At 54.0% G+C, this 19,350-nt stretch overlaps 3 protein-coding genes across 4 annotated transcripts; 2 read left to right on the top strand and 1 right to left on the bottom strand.

The window, feature by feature from the left end:
• Positions 1-206: 206 nt before the first annotated feature.
• Gpank1 (G-patch domain and ankyrin repeats 1) lies at positions 207-3,167 on the bottom strand. 2 transcript variants are annotated; one of them, XM_057751642.1, is made up of 4 exons: positions 2,953-3,167; positions 2,306-2,472; positions 1,286-1,889; positions 207-809 (listed from the first exon to the last, which is right to left on the bottom strand). In XM_057751642.1, exons 3-4 carry the CDS (start codon positions 1,885-1,887, stop codon positions 368-370), a joined length of 1,044 nt encoding a protein of 347 aa, XP_057607625.1. In that variant the 5' UTR covers positions 1,888-1,889; positions 2,306-2,472; positions 2,953-3,167; the 3' UTR covers positions 207-367. The 2 variants fall into 2 exon arrangements, with proteins under 2 accessions (XP_057607625.1, XP_057607626.1); XM_057751643.1 differs by lacking the exon at positions 2,953-3,167 and having other exon boundaries at positions 2,306-2,942.
• Positions 3,168-3,370: 203 nt separating this feature from the next.
• Csnk2b (casein kinase 2 beta) lies at positions 3,371-7,838 on the top strand. Its single transcript, XM_057751644.1, has 7 exons — positions 3,371-3,505; positions 4,069-4,151; positions 4,724-4,826; positions 5,618-5,733; positions 6,076-6,151; positions 6,291-6,480; positions 7,607-7,838. Exons 2-7 carry the CDS (start codon positions 4,080-4,082, stop codon positions 7,695-7,697), a joined length of 648 nt encoding a protein of 215 aa, XP_057607627.1. The 5' UTR covers positions 3,371-3,505; positions 4,069-4,079; the 3' UTR covers positions 7,698-7,838.
• A 476-nt stretch (positions 7,839-8,314) lies between these two features.
• On the top strand, positions 8,315-9,581 carry Ly6g5b (lymphocyte antigen 6 family member G5B). The gene is given in 8 exon segments (XM_057794347.1): positions 8,315-8,331; positions 8,602-8,645; positions 8,766-8,815; positions 8,817-8,871; positions 8,874-8,897; positions 9,082-9,222; positions 9,225-9,339; positions 9,341-9,581. Coding segments are annotated over 8 exon segments (687 nt in total).
• Positions 9,582-19,350: the final 9,769 nt, after the last annotated feature.

The following is a 19,350-nucleotide window of genomic DNA, read 5'->3' as shown; positions in this document are numbered from 1 at the left end:
GTTTCCAGCAAATAGCAGAACTGGTTTGTGACATGGTATACACCACGGGATTGGCGGCCCAGAGACACTGAGAGGAGCCTTGAACAGAGCTGGGCAATTCCTACTTCAGCAAAGAACTGATAAAGTGCAGCCAGCCGGGCTAGCTTATCACCTGCAGAGCTTGTCCTTCGGCGGGGGTGACTCAGATTTGCCCCAATGCAACAAAGTAAACAAACCACAATGAAGGAAGTTTATTTATCTCCCAACTCTCAGTCATTCTCTCTATAAGCAGAGGCCAAGAGCCAGAACCCGGTGGATCCCAGGAAGTAGAAATCCAATACCCAGGCCAGGGGCCCAAGTCCAGCAAATTAAAGGCCAGCCCGCCTGGTCAGAACTCAAGGTTCATGTACAGTCTCAGATCTCGCTCCCAGGCTCTGTCCTTCTCCTCTCTCTTCCTGTTCTCCCTCTGACTCAGTGTGGCAACTCGAGGCACCCTCTCACTCCCAGACACAGCCCGGGTATCCCGCGCTGGGAAGTGCGTGACTCGGGGCTGGGGTGCAGATCTGTAGCCCAGTCCTTCCTGGTCCCTCTTGAGGACAGTGGGAATGGGGTTGGCACGGCCTTCGCCCCGGGGTCCTAGCCCCATTCCTGGCTCCCAGCCACCCCTCAGCAGCATCCTGAAACCAGGACTGGAGGTGGGCACCCCAAGGGGAAGGCTGGAGGGCTGGGGGCTCCTGGACAGGGACAGCAGGTGGGCAGTAGATGTACGGTGGTTGGAGTCTTCAAAATGGGCACCACAGTCCTCACAGAACCGGGAGATGGGGGGAGGCCTGCAGAGACAGAAAGGAGTTACAGGGAAGGAAGAGCAGAGGGCCTGAAGCTGCCGCTGTGCAGAATCTGGCGTCAGGGCAGCCTGCTCCATGCTTCTAGATTCAGCGTCATCTGTTCTGTCTCGCATTGGAGAGGGACCCCAGGTCTGCCCAGCCCAGCCCAGCGTTAGGCAAGTCTGCACCGGCCCCTCTCCATCTGCCCAGAGGGACTACATGGGGTATTTAGGGAGGCCTTGAGCTCTTAGGAAGAGCAAGCAGAGCTGGTGTTTTCTAAAGTGCCCGCTATGTGAGAAGCACGGCTTCCGCACTGACCTACTGCAGCTTCACGACCCCAACTTCTCACACAAGGACAAAGACTCTGTCCACCCCCCCCTCTATGACATGAACGAGGTACACTGGAAGGTGGAGAGCCCCTGTGAGGGGTGTCCAGGAAGAAGAACACAATGAAGATGGGTATGAGCTAAGCCCCTCCTCACCGGTTCTGGTTCTCAGGGCTTCTCGTCTCCCCAGGACTCTCTCTGACCATGCGGGCTACGTCAGGGAAGCCTGCTTCTTCAGCCAGCTGAGCAGCGTCTCTGCCTCCCAGCTCACAGACCCCTACCCAGGCGGCCCCTCGGCCCAGGAGATAGCGCACAGCTGCCCCCTGGCCTGCTCTGGCAGCGCACATCAAGGGAGTCCACCAGAAGGCATCGCGGGCATTGATGTTCCCTCCGGCTCCCCCTGCCTCTCGGGGCTCCAGCAGCCTTCGAAGTTCTGTCACATCCCCATTCTGGGCTGCCAGCAAGATCCACGAAGTCATCTTGTCTTCATCCTCAAGTGGTCTTCCTTGCCCTGAGGCTCCTGCCGCAGCATCCCTCATTATTCTCCTTCTCTTCCTCTTTCTTTCCCTGATAGGGTCAGCTCTCTGGGGCTTAGGGGAAGTACTGTCATCCGCGATTAGAGCCTCGTAGAAGGCCCGGGCTGCAGCCCCATCCAGGACAGGCTCTGGCTTCTCCGGCTGTGGCTGCTGCTGCCCATCCTTCCAGAGGTCGCTGGAGTCAGTGGCTGTAGTAAATGTGATGAGAGATGGCCTGGACATGGCTTTGGGGAGAAATGAGAACGGCTAAGACAACCACACTTTTCAGGTCGCCATGGTGATGAGTAACGCCACCTCCAGCGGCCTGCTGGGCTGAGAAAGCAGGCTAGAACTAAAATGGACCTCCCACCCCAAACTGACTCCATGACCCAGGATCTCAAGAGCCCAGGGATCCCTAGAATGACTGCCCAGATGTTAATAAATTTTCATGAGGCCATGGTAGATAAGGCTCTCTGTAGAATGCTTGCCTTGTATTTGGGAGGTCTGGGTTCTATCTCTAACACAAGAAAGACAAAAGCAATAATAGGAAAAAGTATTCCTCCAGAGAGTTGTCTAGTGGTCCTGCATTCCACTCCCATCTCCCCTCAAACAAAAACGGCAGGCTCTCTGAAAACATTTTTTTGCACCCTGTAGCACATACCACGTTAGGAAATACCAGCTTGACCTTTTAACTCTTGCTCGATCTTATTTGGGGGTCTCCTTTTCCCAAATAAAAACAGGCGTGACATTATTCCGGAAGGTTTCCAGGGGAAGGTGTTGCACTGCCACTTCCGTACCGCAAAATGGAGCTGTTGCAATCTGCAAGAACTGACACAATCAACTAGTCACGTGGCAGGAAGACGCATGCGCAGCAGCAACAACAACAAAACACAAGGTTCAGTTTCCCGCGCTGGAACCTTTCCAAGCATCCGCGTAAAGCATAGCGTGCCCAGGTAGCGCGAGGACCCAGGGCGACCTGTCGGTTGGGGTCCTACTTTTCCATAACGCCCCCACAATGCTCTTCGTCACCCTCGACGTGGTCCCTCCGGCTCCTAGCTCCTCTTCTGGAGCTGGGAGGCCACACTCCGCGTTAGGAAAGGCCCTGACCCGTGACATGCCGAGGAGCTGTGCGATGAAATAGCACCACCACGGTGCCCCTCATCACACACTTAGGGTCCACTCCAGCCCGAGGACATGGAGAAGTGCAAAGGGCCGAGCGGCAGAATGGCTGGCGCCACCACAGGTTAGCGCGCCCGCCGCACTGCTCTCCAAGCGCCCCGACCTAAGTCCCTCCCCGCCGAGCCACACCTCTACGCATGCCTGATGCTGGGCGACCGCTGTCGCGGGCCTGACGGAGGGAGAACCAGGGTCCCCCGGGCGGAGCCGCGAGGGAGCGCGGCGGGGAGGACGCCCCGCTGGCGCCGGCCCCGAAGCCGAGCGAGCCTAAAGCGCCGAAGACTATATTTCCCAGGCTTCCTAGTTGGGAAGCCGCGGCCCCTGACTTCTGCTTCCGGTGGCGCCTCCGTTCGCCCCCGCCCCCAGGCGGCTTCTAGGGCCTCGCGACCCCAGAGGCGCGCGCGGGTGTTCCTGGGATTGGTAGTTCACCTTGCCCTCATTTCGTCAGTTTCTAGCCTCCGGCGGGACTCCATCTCCCGGCGTCCACAGAGGTAGGGGGCGGCCCCTGGCGCCTGCGCGTTGCTCTTTTCCCGCCCCCTTCCCAGTTTCCACTCCTCCCCCCCACCCCCCGCTCCCCACTTCGCCTGCGGCGGTCGGGTCGGCTTCCTGCGCCGTAGCTGTCGCTGTCGTTCCTTCGAAGCGCAACTCCCCCTTCCCCGCCCCAGTCCCAGTCCCCGTCCGGCCGGTGAGTCTGAGGTTGTCTCCGCGCCGCGTCGTCCGACCCCCGGCGCGGTGCTGGGTCCTGGGCTCCTAGATGTGGGGGCGAGGAAGGAAGTGACCGGGTCGGGAGCCGGGAGAGGATGGGTGGCCTGGGGAGAGGAGCGGACGTGTGGGGACGTTGGCGCATCCCGCAGGAGGGCAGGCGAGCCCGGTCCTGGGGGAAGGATGAACTTCGGGAGCCCTGGGACAGGCGCCAGGAGCGTGCAGGCAGCGGCGGCGGTGGGGAGCCGGAGCCCAGGGCTCTGCCGCAGCTGACACGGGGGGGACAGGGGCCTGGCTTTGGGTAACGGCGGGCACGGGGGTCACACTAGTGCATCAGGACCTGTCATCTTCTGGAAAGTGGTGGAACTCATTCTCACACTGAACGGGGGCCGAGGCAAAGAAGAGACGCGCGGAGAGCGATGTTTCAGAGCCTGGGGTCCCTTAAGCCAAGGTGGCCTCGGGCTCTTTCGTCTTCGGGGATAGCGCGTGGGAGGAGGGAAGAGCCCAGAGACAGCTTGGTTTCCACTTAACGCTCCTCTTTCCCAGCCGACGTGAAGATGAGTAGCTCTGAGGAGGTGTCCTGGATTTCCTGGTTCTGTGGGCTCCGCGGCAATGAATTCTTCTGTGAGGTGAGTTTAGCTTGCCTTCTTGGCCAGCTCCACGTGCCCTCGATGTTTTATTTTATGTTGTTTGAGATCAGGTTTCACTCGGAGCTTACCACATAGCCTAGACTGGCCTTGAACTCATGGCAATCCTACTGCCTCAGTTTTTCCTGCGTGCTGGGATTACAAGGGTTTGTCAGTGTGCTTGGCTAACAGGTTATCTCAGTGACAGGAAGATTCAGATGTTTCTTGTTAGAGTTCTGTAACGTGAAAATTATAGTTTGTTAACATCGGACATTGTAAATGCTTTTCACAAACCAGACTGCTTAGCCTTCACGATTCCCGAGTCCTTAGCTCAGAGTCAGAGAGTCCGATGTCCCCGAGGAAAGGGCTAATCAGTTGCTAGAGATGCGGGACAGAGGTTGAGTGACATCTGTGCACTGTACAGAAAAGAGCTGCGGTTTCTGTGGGACACTGAGGACTTGTGCAGAATCAGGAGTAGGGGACAGGGGAACTGAACCGGTCGTTAACCTGGTGGGCCCAGGTGAAAGAGGGGAGTCCACACTGGTTTCAGCCTCTTGCCCTCCCTGTCCCGGTAGGTGGATGAAGACTACATCCAGGACAAGTTTAATCTCACTGGGCTCAATGAGCAGGTGCCTCACTATCGACAAGCTCTAGACATGATCCTGGACTTGGAGCCTGGTAATGAGCCCTGGGGCTGCTGTTGAGTGTGGGGCTGATGATACTGTGTGCACTTGCGTGTGTGCTGTTTTCTTCTTCCGCCGCTGCTCGCTTGCTCCTTGAATTTCTTTTTTATTTTTTCATTTATTTATTTATTTATTTTAAGGCAGCATTTTTCTGACCTCGAGCTCACGGAGATCCACCTGCCTCTGCTTCCTGAGTGCTGGGGTTAAAAGCCTGTGCCACCCAACTGCTTTTTTTTTTAATTATTTCTAAATTTCCTTTTGATTCTCCAGCTCTCCTATCCCCATACCCCTTGCTTGCTTGCTATTTGTGTGTGTGTGTGTGTGTGTGTGTGTGTGTGTCCCATCCTCCATTCCTATCCCAACTGGACTTTACCAAATGCTCTTCCTGCCCTAGCCTTCAAGTGCTGGAATTACGGCACATGCAACAACTCTTGGCTTCTTCATTCATTTGGTTCCCTACCTGACTCTTGCCTTCTGTGGCTGGAAACATTTGATTCCATGTTGTTTTCACATTCTTTGAATGTGACTCAACTCCGTTTCATAATGCTGGTTTCTTCACGGGTTCTGTACGCAGCTTCCTCCCTGCCTGTCTAGTGCCGCCCTCTGCCCTATGTGTTTGTGTGTGTGTGTTGGGAAAGGGAAGAAGCAGGCAGAGAGGTGTAGAGAGAAGGCAGTGCTGATGCATGGGCGGTAGATAGGGTGGGGCTCAGAAGCAGGAGCTGGATAAACTGTAGGTGGCCACCTTGGGCATGAGGTGGGGTTACAAGTGACCATCCCACCTTTCAGATGAAGAGCTGGAGGACAACCCCAACCAGAGTGACCTGATTGAACAGGCAGCGGAGATGCTTTATGGGTTGATCCACGCCCGCTACATCCTCACCAACCGAGGCATCGCCCAAATGGTGAGGCTCTGCTCCCACTGCTGCTGAGGCAGTCAGGACGCAGGTGCATGAATCAGAAGTCTTGTACCTGTCAAGAAGTCTAGCTGAAGAGATAAGAGCTGAGCTGAGGATCAGATCCCCACGGAGGGACCTGCTGAAGTATCGTCAGGGAAAGATGGAATCATTGGCAGGGACAAACAGCAAATGGCGTTTGTGTTCTGCAGCCTGCCGACTTGAGAAGTCGAGGCCTGCCTTGACAGGAATGGCTTCTAGTTAGAAGCGGGAGGCTCGGGAGACTGAGAAGTGAGTCGAGCTGCAAGGAATTGCTCTACGCTCACCAGTCCCTTCCGTTTTGTACCCTAGTTGGAAAAGTACCAGCAGGGAGACTTTGGCTACTGTCCTCGTGTGTACTGTGAGAACCAGCCGATGCTTCCTATTGGTGAGTGTCGGAAGGAAGAGGGGAGGGCCCTATTTGGCAATCCTCCAAAAAGTCGGGTTAATCTAGTCAGTGCCTGAGTCCTGTGGGAGGTTGGGAAGAGTTGGGGGTACCTGGTCAGCAGGGTCTGGCTCTCCCCCAGGCCTTTCGGACATCCCAGGCGAGGCCATGGTGAAGCTCTACTGCCCCAAGTGCATGGACGTGTACACTCCCAAATCATCACGGCACCATCACACCGACGGCGCCTACTTCGGCACTGGCTTCCCCCACATGCTCTTCATGGTGCACCCAGAGTACCGGCCCAAACGACCCGCCAACCAGTTTGTACCCAGGTGGGGGACAGAGGCAGTTGCAAGGGTCTGGAGAGGATTGAGGACAGACAGCCCTTTCTTGAGACCTGCCTCTCCCAAAGTCAGGGCTTTTTCTTGCTGAGTGACGGGGAAAGTTACTTGATTGCTTCTTCCTTCGATTTCTTATCCGTAGAGCAGGGATGCTGACGATGGCTGCCTATTTCTATTTTTTTTTTTTTTTTTGGTTTTTCGAGACAGGGTTTCTCTGTGGTTTTGGAGCCTGTCCTGGAACTTGCTCTTGTAGACCAGGCTGGTCTCGAACTCACAGAGATCCACCTGCCTCTGCCTCCAAGTGCTGGGATTAAAGGCGTGCGCCACCACCGCCCAGCTGGCTGCCTATTTCTAAACGTGTGGCTCTTGGCTATTTATACAGTGGCTGTTGCCATCTTGGATGATCAGCTCTTTGACAAAATCTTCAGGTTTTGTGGCTCAGCATGTTTGTTTGGTTTGGTGTTTGGATCAGGAATGGGAATGGGCAGTGTTTGACAGGGTCTTTGGCTTGAGTTGGCCTCAAAGGATCCTTCTGCCTCTGCCGTAAATGAGACTACGCACCTGCACCGCCATTACCTGGACTAGAATTTGAATTTTAGTGGATGTCTAAGGTACATTTTTAAGGGGCTGAAGAGATGACTCAGTGACTGCTCTTCCAGAGAACCTGAGTTCAACTCCCAGCACCCACATGGTGGCTCACAGCCATCTGTAATGAGATCCAGTGCCCTCCTCTGGCGAGCAGAACATGCAGACAGCGCTCATATGCGTAAAGAAACTTTTTAGGAAAGATACATTTTTAAGCTGGGCATGGTAGTATATTCCATTAATCCCTGCACTTGGGAGACAGAGGCAGGCGGATTCTGACTTCAAGGCCAGCCTGGTCTACAAAACGAGTTCCAGGTCAGTCAGCACTGTTACACAGAGAAGAAACCCTGTTTTGAAAAAGGGGTGCATTTTCAAGTGTTCATGGGGGAAAAATCAAGTATTCATGAGCAAGGAAGTTGGGGAACTCTTGAGTAGGCATGAGGCGGAGGCTGGGGTAGTGGTGGGATGCCGGCCACAGGCGAGGACGGAAGGGAACTCACCCCGCTGCCTCTCTGACCTCTGCCCGGTCCAGGCTCTATGGTTTCAAGATTCATCCAATGGCTTACCAGCTGCAGCTCCAAGCCGCCAGCAACTTCAAGAGCCCAGTCAAGACGATTCGCTGATGCCCCGCACACCTTTCCTCTATCTTTGGCACCACCGTTCCTTCGCTGCCACCGTTTCAGGAATTCTATGGTTTTTAGTTTAAATTAAAGGGATTGCTATCGTGGTGGGAACATGAAATAAACTGGAAGAAAAGGCCATGAGCTCGTCTGCTGGTGCTTGCTGGGTAGGGTTGAGGAAGGGAAGGTGGTGGTGTGCCAGACTCGGACCCTCGTAGTTCATCGTCCCTAGGTGGGAATAGCACAGACTGAGGCTGCATGGGTTGGCGGTGTTAGCAGACAGATAGGAAAGGGTGCAGAGCGTATTCTAGGTAACACACAGGGTTGAAAAGAAAGGGTTCAAACCTCTCTCTATCTGCTCCGTGGCTGTGCTTCTGCTCTGGGGGCTTCATAAGGCATACTCTCGGTCTCGCTGGTAAAGGAAATGAATCCTGAAGTAAACAGCCCAGAGAAAGCTGGAGCCACAGTTGTTGCTATGCTAGCCTGCGCCCCCTGCTGGGAGAGCTGAGTCACCTCCATCTGGAAGGGATGGGGATGCCTGGCCAACCTCTCACAGCACAGTGGGAGCCAACCCTGTGGTGTAGGTGGACAGCAGGGCGTGCCAGAGACAGGCACTGCCCATGGCCCTTGAAGTGGGGTACCGATCTTTCAGACATATCTAGGATGAAAACACCTATAAGGATCCAGCTGGTGCTCAGCTGGTGCCCACATGGGAACCAGACCTTGTGGGAGGACATGCCATCTTCCTGGTCAGGATCTTTTTCCAGCCCTGCACACGCAGCAGCTCTGCCCAGACCGCCTGTCAAAACCATTCTGCCTCTGAGGATTAAGGAGTGTGGTCCTAGGAAGGTGGGGTTTGGCGTTATTCCACGGGAGCTGCACCTCTTCCCAGAATTCCATAGTGAAGGCTTGTAGGTGTACTGACCATGGTGGACTCTGCGATGGGAAAGGGTAAATGGGGCCAGGGTCTGGGAGGAAGGGGAAACCGAATCCTGGAAGGGTGGAGCCGGGGCCCTGGGTGTACTTGAGAGTGAGTCCTGGCTCTATCTCCTTTGTTCCTCTATGCCAAGCTCCCAATTGCCGATGTCTTTACCTGCCGCTTGTGCCTCTTAGAAGACCCTTCCTTCTCTGGGCCCCGTTTCTGGCTCAGAAAAGGGCACCATCAGCAGCTCATCCCCGGCATGGTTAGCACCATCTACCACTGTGAGAGAGGCCAGGGCAAGGCCACTGGTAGAACAGCGTGGCCCGGTCTCCAGCATGAGGGTTGGTGGAAGGGGGTGTGTGCAGACAAGTGAACCTGGTCTGCATGAATGCTGGGGAGTTAGGTTTGGGGCTGAGGGGAACTGTTAACAGGGGTTATAACTGTCCCCGCCCTCTAGATGTTAAGTTTGCTTCCACGCACACTACGGTTCCTACCGCTGTAAAGAAAAATGCATCACCCACCACTCAGACTACTGGTGTAAGGCTGACTGCGGCCAGTATGATTGCTGCGACTGGTCCAGTGCCCAGCTCCACAGCCCTCCGCCTGGGCCCCAAGAAGACATCTGGTCCTGCCCCTGTCTGAGTCCCAGATCCACCGGTTCTTCCAGGCCCTGAACCTCTCCTTGCTCCCGCTTGGTTTCCATGTTCCTAAGGTGTCTGAGAGCCCAGACCCATTTTACCCCGCCCCTGGAGCTGGGTGTGTCCATTGCCGACCTGCACCAAATACACTTGTTCCTCAACAGTTCGGGACTTAAGGTTCTTCCCCAGACTAGACCCCGGCACATCCCCTTCCAGATTCTGCTCTGCAGTCCTCGATCCCTGTGGTCTCCTAGGCCTCCTCTACACTCTGACTACCTGTGTGTGGGCTTGCCTCCCTCCTGTTCAGGCAGGTGTGACCTCTGCTGATGTGTGTACTGTTACGTACCTCAGTCTGGTCATGCCTGCATCCCCTCAGAGCCGGCTCTTTATCCTCTGGCTTCTGCTCATCTCTAGCCCCAGTGCCAGGCTTTACCAGGAAGGGCAGAGGGTGGGCTCCTGTGCAGTTTCCCTGGCATGGCAACCTGTCCCTCCTGGCTCCACCATTCTGGTCTGTCACCTCCCCGAGTCCTCACTTCTCCTAACTCGGGGGGGGGGGGGGGCTGTTCTTAGCCTTCCAGCCATACTTTCCTCCCTAAGACTAGGCTAACTGTCATTTAGCTCCACGTGGTGCCAGGTTTTCACCTGAGGAGAAACTCAAGCCCACACCCATGTTTATTGAACAACCTGGATCATTTCGAGAGTCCCGGCACCTTGTGGTAGATGCGGCATGCTAGGGGCTGCAGCTGTTAAGTCTTCATTTTAGTATTTTGGGATTTTTTTAAGATGAGGTCTCCTGTCTACATGGGAAGTAGAAAGTATAAAAAGACAAGATCGCTTGAGTAAATTGGGAGCATGGGGACCTTGGGGGAGGATTGAAGGGGAGAGGGGGGGAGGCAGGGAGGGGAGCAGAGAAAAATGTAGAGCTCAATAAATATCAATTAAAAGGGGGCGAATATAGTTCCACCCCCAGAGGGGAAAAAAAAGATGAGGTCTCCTGACCCTCCTGCCTCTGCCTTTTAAGAGCTAGGATTATCACTGATGGGTTATCACACTAAATACTGAGAAGTTTTGGCTAAGAATGGTGAGGCACACCTTTAATCCCAGCGCTCAGGAGGCAGAGGCAGGCCTGGCCTACATAAGGAATTCCAGGACACCAGAACTACATGAAAGATCCTGTCTCAAACCATAATAACTAGGGAAAATTTTCAAACACAGAGACAGTGCTCATTGTGCTTATGTGGTGATCGGTTGTATCCCTTCAACAGTGGACGCTAGCATCAGCCAGGCTTCTCAGCATCTGTGCTCTCAGGTGAGTGTAACCAGGCTCAGCCTCCGACCTCAGTGCTAGAGGCCCCCCTCCCCCCGCGTGCTCCCCTTTCCTCCGCTGCCATGGAAGGCAGTGCTGGAGTCTGCAGTGGTCACCTCTGCTGGAGGTGGGCTGGGCTGCCCCTGATTGAGGAGATGACGCACAGGTGTGTGTACTTGAGGACAGACATACATAGAGATCTTGGCTTTATTTTGGCCTTTTGAGTCGTGGTCTCTAGGCTGGCCTTGACACAACACGATGCTGCCTTGGCCTTTGAATACACCATGCGAACAGCCTGTTCTGTAAACCTTCTCGGCAGAGCACAAGCTGTCGCAAACACATGCATGACCTATCCAGTTCACAGAGGCCTTGGCCAGCATCCAGTGCTGCCCTCATGTCCCTTCCTGAGCACTCCGCCTTGGGAGAGACGCTACTCATAGCAGCCTGCGGTGGCACTCTGTAATCCTAACCCTGGAGACCGAGGAAGGAGAATCCGAGCTGGAGGCCAGTAAGGGGCAGTGTAGTAGATTTTGTTTGTGCCCTAACAAATAAAGCTTGCCTGAAGATCAGAGTGCAGAGCCCAGTCACTGTTAGCCATAGAGGCCAGGCAGAGGTGGCACACACCTCTAATCCCAGCACTCTCTGAGTTCAAGGCCACCCTGGGCTACGCAAAACTGATCCTGTTTAAAAGAGAAACCGTGTGGCTCACACCTTTAATCCCAGTACCTGGGAGTCACATACACCTTTAATCCTAGCACTGGGGAGGTGGGGATGGGAAAGGATATGAATGGGCAGAGAGAGTAATATAAAGCAGGAAGAGATGGGTGCATTGGTAGAGGTAAGAACTCTCTAGTGGTTGGCCGCTCTGCTTCTCTGATGCTTCAGGCAAGCTTTATTTGTTAGGTTATAAGGAACATATCACAACAGGGTATACAGCAAACACACACATCACCCCCCTTAAAAAGGAAAAATCCACAATGTCCCAAGATTTACACTGTTCTAACTGGTCAAACTGGGAGAGAGGCTTAAGAAGGGACATTAAACCTGGGACTTGGAAAGCAAGGCTCCCTTGTTCCCTTGGGCCTCCTGTCCCCTCCTCAGGAACCTCCTCCCTGGGTCTACCTCATTGTTAATATCCTGTAGCCTGCCAATACAGCCCTTCGCCCACACCCAGCTCCTCTCAGGATGTCTGCTAACCTAACCAACCCAGCCTTCACCATATAAGGGCATCCAGGTCCTCTTTAGCTTTGTCTGGAGCTGAGTTGGAGATGCCAAGGCAGGGCTGTAGAGGGGCCCCGTGATGTACGATCCGGTCCAGCTCCCAAGGTCTTCGCCTCCAGAAGAGACAAACCAAACACTTTACATACTAGTTTATTTTGGGAGAACACGTGAGGACTTTGGACAAGAGAAGGAGCTGGGCAAAGTAAAGGTAGGAGAGTGGGGTACGGATGGAGAGGAGAGGTCAGAATGGAGCCGAGGGGGTGGTGGGGGTAGTGGGGGTGCTGCTGTGAGGGCCGGGCCCAGATGGAGATCCGGAGAGTGGCTCCTGCTGTCCTCGCGCACAGTCTTCTTCCTGTTTGTCGGATTGTTACAGAAATCCAGGAAGCAGCAGATCGAAAAGCCAAACAAACACCGGAGAGGCACGGGTATGGCAATTGCTCATCTGCTCCCTGCTGTGGCAGTTGCTCACTGTGAGGTTAGAGCTGCTGCCTAGGAAAGGACCACATGTACAGAGCCCCCAAATCCATCCTCAGGCCACCGGGATGTCCTTAGCACACCCTTCTCCCCTCCCTGAACCGATGGATGGACGAGGGAATGCCCAGTGAGCCATCAGCAATGAACTTTGAAAATGTCCATGGAAAGTCCAGAGGATTTGAAGTTGTAACATCGGTTGGAGTGTGGAGTCCGCGAGTCAGGGCTTGGGGAGAAGGATGGGGAGTCCAGGATCATATGACCGTTCGGAGAAAGACATGGAGATGTATTGAAGATTGGGCGGTTTCTCCAGCAGAAGAGGGTAGAAGAGTGATGTGTACCTCGGTGGCAGTGGGAGGCCGGCACAAGTCCTGGGTTCGGTTCCTAGCAACAGAGATGAGAGAGATTGGAAGATGGCTCAGTGGTCGACAATGCCTACTGATTTTGCAGAAGACCTAGGGAGTGTGGGTTACTGAGACCCTGTCTCAAAATGCCAGATAAAGTGTACACAAGCCAGGCCAGAAGACTGAAATCCTAACACTGGCAAGCTGAGGTAGGGAGGAGGATCAGTGTGAGGCTGGCCTAGGCCACACAGTGAAATATTTAAAAAAAGGGAAAACAAATCTGCACACGCAGCCTGGCATCTACCCACGAGTACTGCAGCAGAAGGAAGCCATGTATCGGGAATGAGGCCAGCTTAACCCGGGAGTGTTAACCACACTGCCCTAGCCAGGCTTTCTGGTGCAGGGGGATCACAAGTCCAGGCCAGCCTGGCTGCATCGTGTAACTCGGGACCAAAAGAGCCGCTTTGGAGCCTCCCTGACTCCGTCTGTGAGATTCGGTCAAGCCTTCCGATCTTTCTGCACCCGCTTTTTCCTCTTAAATAGGGCAGTAATGCCCACATCAGAGGCTACGTCAGCTCCCCACTGAGTGTTTGTTAATTTAATAGAGGTAGGGGTTGGGAGGAAGAAGAGGAGGGAGGGAATGTACTCAGCCTTCCACCCTGGACCTGAGGTGGAGACATTCGAATGTGTGCCCAGAGACAAGAAGAACGCCTTGGTGAACCATCTGGGAGGAGGTCTGAAGCTGATGGGGAGAGCCAGGCGAGCATCTGTGATGGGAGAGCGAAGGACCAACCAAACCTCCTGACCGAGTCTGCCAGCAGTAACACTGACCACTGAGAGAAGGCCAGTGCCTCTGGAGAGCCCAGGGCCCTCAGGCTGGGCATTGTGGGAAAGTGGGAGGCAGTTGGTATGGGCTGAAGGGGAAATGGGAGCAGGAGTGGAGACAGGTGGTGGCTCTGACAGAAAGTGCTGGAATGTCTTAGGGCTGTGGGAACAAGACACAGTGTGTGGCTTGGGAGACTGGGAAGACACTTGTGGGGGCTGGCCCACGGTGGGAGGAGGAGGTCTCTGGTGGGAGGAGGGGCCCACGGTGGAAGGAGGGGTCCTGTGTGGGAGGAGGGGTCCGGGGTGGGAGGAGGAGTCCACGGTGGGAGGAGGGGCCCACGGTGGGAGGAGGGGTCCTGGGTGGGAGGAGGGGTCCTGGGTGGGAGGAGGGGCCTGCTTACTGTTCCTTATGTGCAGGGTGCGAGGCAGATATCTGACCTCAGAGGGCATCCCAGCTCTTTGGTCTCCAGTAGATATTGATAGTAATGCAGGTACTTGGTTAATGTCTGTGCCCTCAGAAAAGACTGGTTTGACCTAGAGCACAGAGAGACGCGTGGTCAGAGTCCGACTGCCTCCATCCTGTTTCAACCCCACTGCTCCTGCTCTGTACCCCCAAGACTTTAACGGACCTCATTAAGAATCTTCACTCAGGCTGAAGCATGGCTCAGTGGTTAAGAGCACTGGCTGCTCTTCCAGAGGACCCCAGTTCAGTTCCCAGCACCCACACGGCAGCTCACACCTGTCTGTAACTCCAGTTCCAGGGGATCCAGCATCCACATACATTCATGCAGGCAAAACACCAGTGCACATACAATAAAGATAAACAAATTATTAATTATTAAAATAAGAATCATCACTCTTGCCAGGTTTGGTGATACTCTCGTTCAATTCTGCACTCGGGTAGGGGCCAACGATCTCTGTGTTTGAAACCAGTCTGGTCTACACAGTAGCAGGCACAGCCAGGGCTTCCTAGGGATCCAATCTCCAACAAAAGACCAGACCTCTGCTCTGTTATATCCCACCCCCAAAGACCCGCATCCGGTTAACATACATTGAGAGGGATAAGCTGCGCCCAGCACGCCGTAAGCCTAATTTACATCCGCAGGTGACGCTGGCCATCCCAGCCCTGCTAGATTTAGTTATTCAGTGTCTGGGGTTAAAGTTGCCACCACTCCGGGCTCCGCATTCTCTTTTAAACAGGCCGCGCACAGTCTCACTAGGTCTGTCAGCCTTGGTGGGTCTTCCACTTCTCTTCTTGCCTCAGGACCCTGGGTGCAGGGGTTGTCTCCAGTGAACATGCTTTCTCTTCCTCCCTCCTCTTCTTCTTTTTAAATTTAGTTTTCTGAGAAAGTTTCTCTGTGTAGCCCTGGCTGTCCTGGAACTCCCTCTGTAGACCAGGGTGGCTTCGAACTCACAGAGATCCGCCTGCCTCTGCCTTTGGAGTGCTGGGATTAAAGGCATGCACCGCAGCTGAATGTGGTTTCTTATGTAATAATCAGAGGTGAAAGCAAGAGTCTATCAGGGGACGGAGAAAGTTTGTGTCCTGTAGACAGGAGAACTTAAATAGCCCCATGCTACGTGCCTTACTCTGGTGGCCCCATCCTTACGACAGGCTCATGTTGAAGGTTGAACTGCATGCATATGAGGTCCTTTCTTCCCCTGGTCCTTGGTCCACACCGCACGTTAAGAGCTTAGGCCCATGGGGCTGGAGAGATGGCTTAGTGGTTAAGAGCACTGCCTGCTCTTCCAAAGGTCCTGAGTTCAATTCCCAGCAACCACATGGTGGCTCACAACCATCTGAAATGAGATCTGATGCCCTCTTCTGGCCTGCAGGCAGACACACAGACAGAATATTGTATACATAATAAACAAATAAAATATTAAAAAAAAAAAAAAAAGAGCTTAGGCCCAGGCCGGGCGTTGGTGGCGCACGCCTTTAATCCCAGCACTCGGGAGGCAGAGGCAGGCGGATCTCTGAGTTCGAAGCCAGACTGGTCTACAAAGGGAGTTCCAGGACAGGCTCCAAAGCTACAGAGAAACCCTGTGTCGAAAAAACCAAAAAAAAAAAAAAAAAGAGAGAGCTTAGGCCCAGCAGATGGCTTAGTGTGGGGAAAAGGCTTGGCCACTAGGTGAGGTAGCACTCTGAATTCCGGGTCGTTCAGCCTTCCCGATTCTGGTTCTCTCTTCTGCACGGCCTCAGCCCTCCCCACTCTGTGTTGAAACTGCAGGAGGTCCCTTCAATATCTCCTGAAAACCGTTGCTGACCAAGCGGTGAGGCTGTCCCCAGGACTCTCCTTTGGGGTGACCAGCAGTCCATGGGCATTCCCACACTTGCCTGTGGTATCATGCCTGCAGCTTCTGGACAGAAGTGCCCAGAGTTTCTCCATCTGGCAGCCGGCAACCCTTCCGACCCTTCAGAACAGTGGCCGAACGACCCTGCCATAGGGGCCACATATAGATCTCCTACATGCCTGATATTTACATTATAATTACTAACAGTATTAAAATCACAGTTATGAAGTAGCAACGAAAATAATTTTATGGTTGGGGGTCACCACAACATGAGGAGCTATATTAAAGGGTCGCAGCGTTAGGAAGGCAGAGAACCACTGCTTTGGAGACTCTTGCCAAGAACCAAGTTCGTCAGGACCAGCACTAGTAAGGGACATACATGGTGTGGGTGGAACTATGGAGCCGGGGGCCTCAGAGACCCACGGGCTGCGGTGCCTGTCAGGAACAGCACAACTTCCCTCCATTGCTGGGAGACAGGCGACATTCCGAGGGGAAGCACCACCAGAATGACCAGTGCACAATGTCCTCAGCCACAGCCACTCGGGGCCCTAACATCCTGGCTTGGGAAAGGAGCCCAGACGGACTGTCTGCTTCCTTCCTGATGCAGCCCCAGGGTCTACTTTTTAAGCCAGGGTCTATGTAACTGTAGACGGTCTGTAGACCGGGCTGGCACCTCACTCACAGGGCTCTGCCTGCCACTGCCTCCCAAGCCCTGGGATTAAAGGTGCACCCCACCATGTCCAGCAAAGTGGTTTATTTTAACTTGTTATCCCAGGTCACAGTCCACCATGGCAGGAAAATCACAGGGACAAGAACTTTAGAGACCTGGCCGTATTGCAACCACAGTCAAGATAGAGAACAATGAATTCCTGTGTGTATGCTGGGGCTTGCTCACTTTCTTCACCTCCCCCACCAAGATTTGTGTGTTTGTGTCTGTATGTCTGTCTGTCTGTATGTATGTATGCACACACATGTGTATGTGGGTGGCCAAGAGGGTCAGAGAGGGCATCACACTTGTTGGAGCTGAAGTTTGCTCCCATCCTCATGATTGAACTCTAAGCATTGCTAACCTTTGAGCCATCTCTCCTGCCTGGCTTTTCCCATTTTGTATGATTCAAAATCCCCTTCCTGGGGATTTCCTGTGTGTTGGGTTGATCCTACTTCCATTAATGTGAACAAGACAATCCCCACTGAGATTGTTCCAGGTGATTCTAGATTTTGTTCGGGTGACAAACCAGCATGCTGACCCTTCGGGTCATTGTTTTGGGTGCTGGAGATGCAATTGTGTAGAGTCCCTGCTCTCCCTGGTGGAAGTCTAGTGGGGGGGACAGAGTGTGGGCGGAGCATCTGAGCAGTGGTAGGGAGGGCAGAGCATGGGGGGGCACCTGAGCAGTGGTGGGAGGGCAGAGCGTGGGGGGCATTGAGCAGTGGTGGGGAGGGCACAGTAGATAGAGGGACCCTGTAGATAGATGATATGAGAGAGAGGGGGTGGGAATGCTAGCTGTGTGGCTCCTTCAATGCCCGGCCGAATCGAAGCCGCCAGGACTGAGCGCAATTCCTCGGTTCAGTCAAAAGGTGGCGACATAGGGCTAGGGAAAGAGGTGAGTGCGCAGACGTTGTGAATGAATGGAGGTAGTTATGTTTAGTAAAGTTTCAGACAAGTTCTCGCTCCGGAGCTCTGTGTGACCTGCGTAGACCGGGCTGCCCTGGAACTGGTCCTCCCGCCCCAGTCTCCCTACACTGGGGTGACAGCACCGCCACGCCGAGCTCTACAGTGGGAAAACAGCGCAGGTTTTGTGTCAGACAGAACAGAATCTGAGGCCAAAAAAGCGGGGCGGGCTTGCACAAAGTGACCAGGGCCCACCCCTCTATGCCCCGCCGGGCTCGGATAAGGGTCAGTGCGTCTGTCTGGTCTCTGCACCCACGGACTCAATGCTTCAACAGCTGACAGCACATTGGCTACAGGGAGGATGCAGGGTTGGCCCCGCGCAGGCGCAGCTCGGTAGGCACGAGCAGGGAGGAGCCTAAGGGTTTGGAGCAGCCAAGCTCTCAGCGCTTGAACCCGCGAACATGGAAGGTTCGCTCTGCAAATGAGTCCTTCTCTCAGGCCCCGGGAACCCACGGCTGGACCGCTTGCTTCTTCTCCCCAGGCAGGCTGCAGACTTGAGACTTTTTTTTGTGGGGGGGGTTCGAGACAGGGTTTCTCTGTGGTTTTTTTTTTTTTTTTTTTTTTTTTTTTTGGTTTTTCGAGACAGGGTTTCTCTGTGGCTTTGGAGCCTGTCCTGGAACTAACTCTGTAGACCAGGCTGGTCTCGAACTCACAGAGATCCGCCTGCCTCTGCCTCCCGAGTGCTGGGATTAAAGGCGTGCGCCACCACCGCCCGGCTCTCTGTGGTTTTGGAGCCTGTCTTGGAACTAGCTCTTGTAGACCAGGCTGGTCTCGAACTCACAGAGATCCGCCTGCCTCTGCCTCCCAAGTGCTGGGATTAAAGGCGTGTGCCACCACCGCCCGGCTGAGACTTTTTTATTTTCCACTTTAAGCCACATCGTGCTGTGGGAGACACAAGCTGCTTTAATGTACTGTCTGGAAGTTCGAGGCTGGACCCCGCAGCCCAGTCCCGCACCTACTGTCAGAACTTTCCAAGAATCGTCACATCTCAGGACTGAGGGAGAAACCCGAGGCCACGAGGGATGGGCCGGGAGGAAGAGGGACCAAAAGAAGCTTGTGCTGTTGGAGGACCGGGGGAGTACCTGGCACCCACCGATGCAGGTTACAAATGTCTGTTGAATGAGCGCAGTGTCAGAAATCAGAGTTTTGTTTTTGTTTTTTTTTTTTAAGAGTTATTTTATATATACACGTGCTCTATCAACTTTATCCAGAAGAGGGCATCAGACCCCACTATAGATGGTTGTGAGCCGCCATGTGACTGCTGGGAATTGAATTCAGACCTTTGGAAGAGCAGCCGGTGCTCTTAACCACGGAGCCATCGCTCCAGCCCAGAGGAGTCTTGAAGAGTGCACCGGGCTGCTCTGACCCCGCCACCTGTGCTGCCTGCTCTAGGAAGGAGCTGCAAAGGCTGAATTCCCGCTGTAAGGCGAGGAAGGAGTCACTCTGGAGGTCAGGGCTTTGGGACGAGCAGGGCAGGTGCAGCCCTGGGAAGGCTTCAAGACCGTGAGCCTTTCTTTGACGTGTGGTCTAAAGCCCTTGCTTCTTTTTAGTAATAATAAAAAAAAAATTATGGGCTGGAGAGATAGCTCAGTGGCTAAGAGCACTGGCTTCTCTTTCAGAGGACCCAGGTTCGATTCCCAGCACCCACATGGCAGCTCACAACTGTCTGTAACTCCAGTTCCGGAGGGTCTGACACCCTCACTCAGACACACATGTAGGCAAAACCACCAATGTACATAAAATAAAATCATTTTAAAAAGTTTATATGTAGCTGGGCGGTGGTGGTGCACGTCTTTAATCCCAGCACTCGGGAGGCAGAGGCAGGCGGATCTCTTTGAGTTCGAGACCAGCCTGGTCTACAGAGCTAGTTCCAGGACAGGCTCCAAAACCACAGAGAAACCCTGTCTCGAAAAACCAAAAAAAAAAAAAAAAAAAAAAAGTTTATGTGTATGGCTGTTTTGCTTAGCA

Source organism: Chionomys nivalis, chromosome 19 (genome assembly GCF_950005125.1).
Source record: "Chionomys nivalis chromosome 19, mChiNiv1.1, whole genome shotgun sequence".
NCBI classification, from domain to species: domain Eukaryota; kingdom Metazoa; phylum Chordata; class Mammalia; order Rodentia; family Cricetidae; genus Chionomys; species Chionomys nivalis.
The sequence above is the reverse complement of the archived record's forward strand: the minus strand, read 5'-3'. Positions and strand labels throughout refer to the sequence as shown.

Bases quoted from the DNA above. Each gene is read 5' to 3' on its own strand.
- Gpank1 (XM_057751642.1), bottom strand. From the start codon at position 1,887: ATGTCCAGGCCATCTCTCATCACATTTACTACAGCCACTGACTCCAGC. The intron at 810-1,285 runs GTGAGGAGGGGC...CTGTCTCTGCAG, and splicing joins AGCCCTGAGAACCAGAACCG to GCCTCCCCCCATCTCCCGGT.
- Csnk2b (XM_057751644.1), top strand. From the start codon at position 4,080: ATGAGTAGCTCTGAGGAGGTGTCCTGGATTTCCTGGTTCTGTGGGCTC. The intron at 6,152-6,290 runs GTGAGTGTCGGA...GCTCTCCCCCAG, and splicing joins CCAGCCGATGCTTCCTATTG to GCCTTTCGGACATCCCAGGC. The intron at 6,481-7,606 runs GTGGGGGACAGA...TGCCCGGTCCAG, and splicing joins GCCAACCAGTTTGTACCCAG to GCTCTATGGTTTCAAGATTC.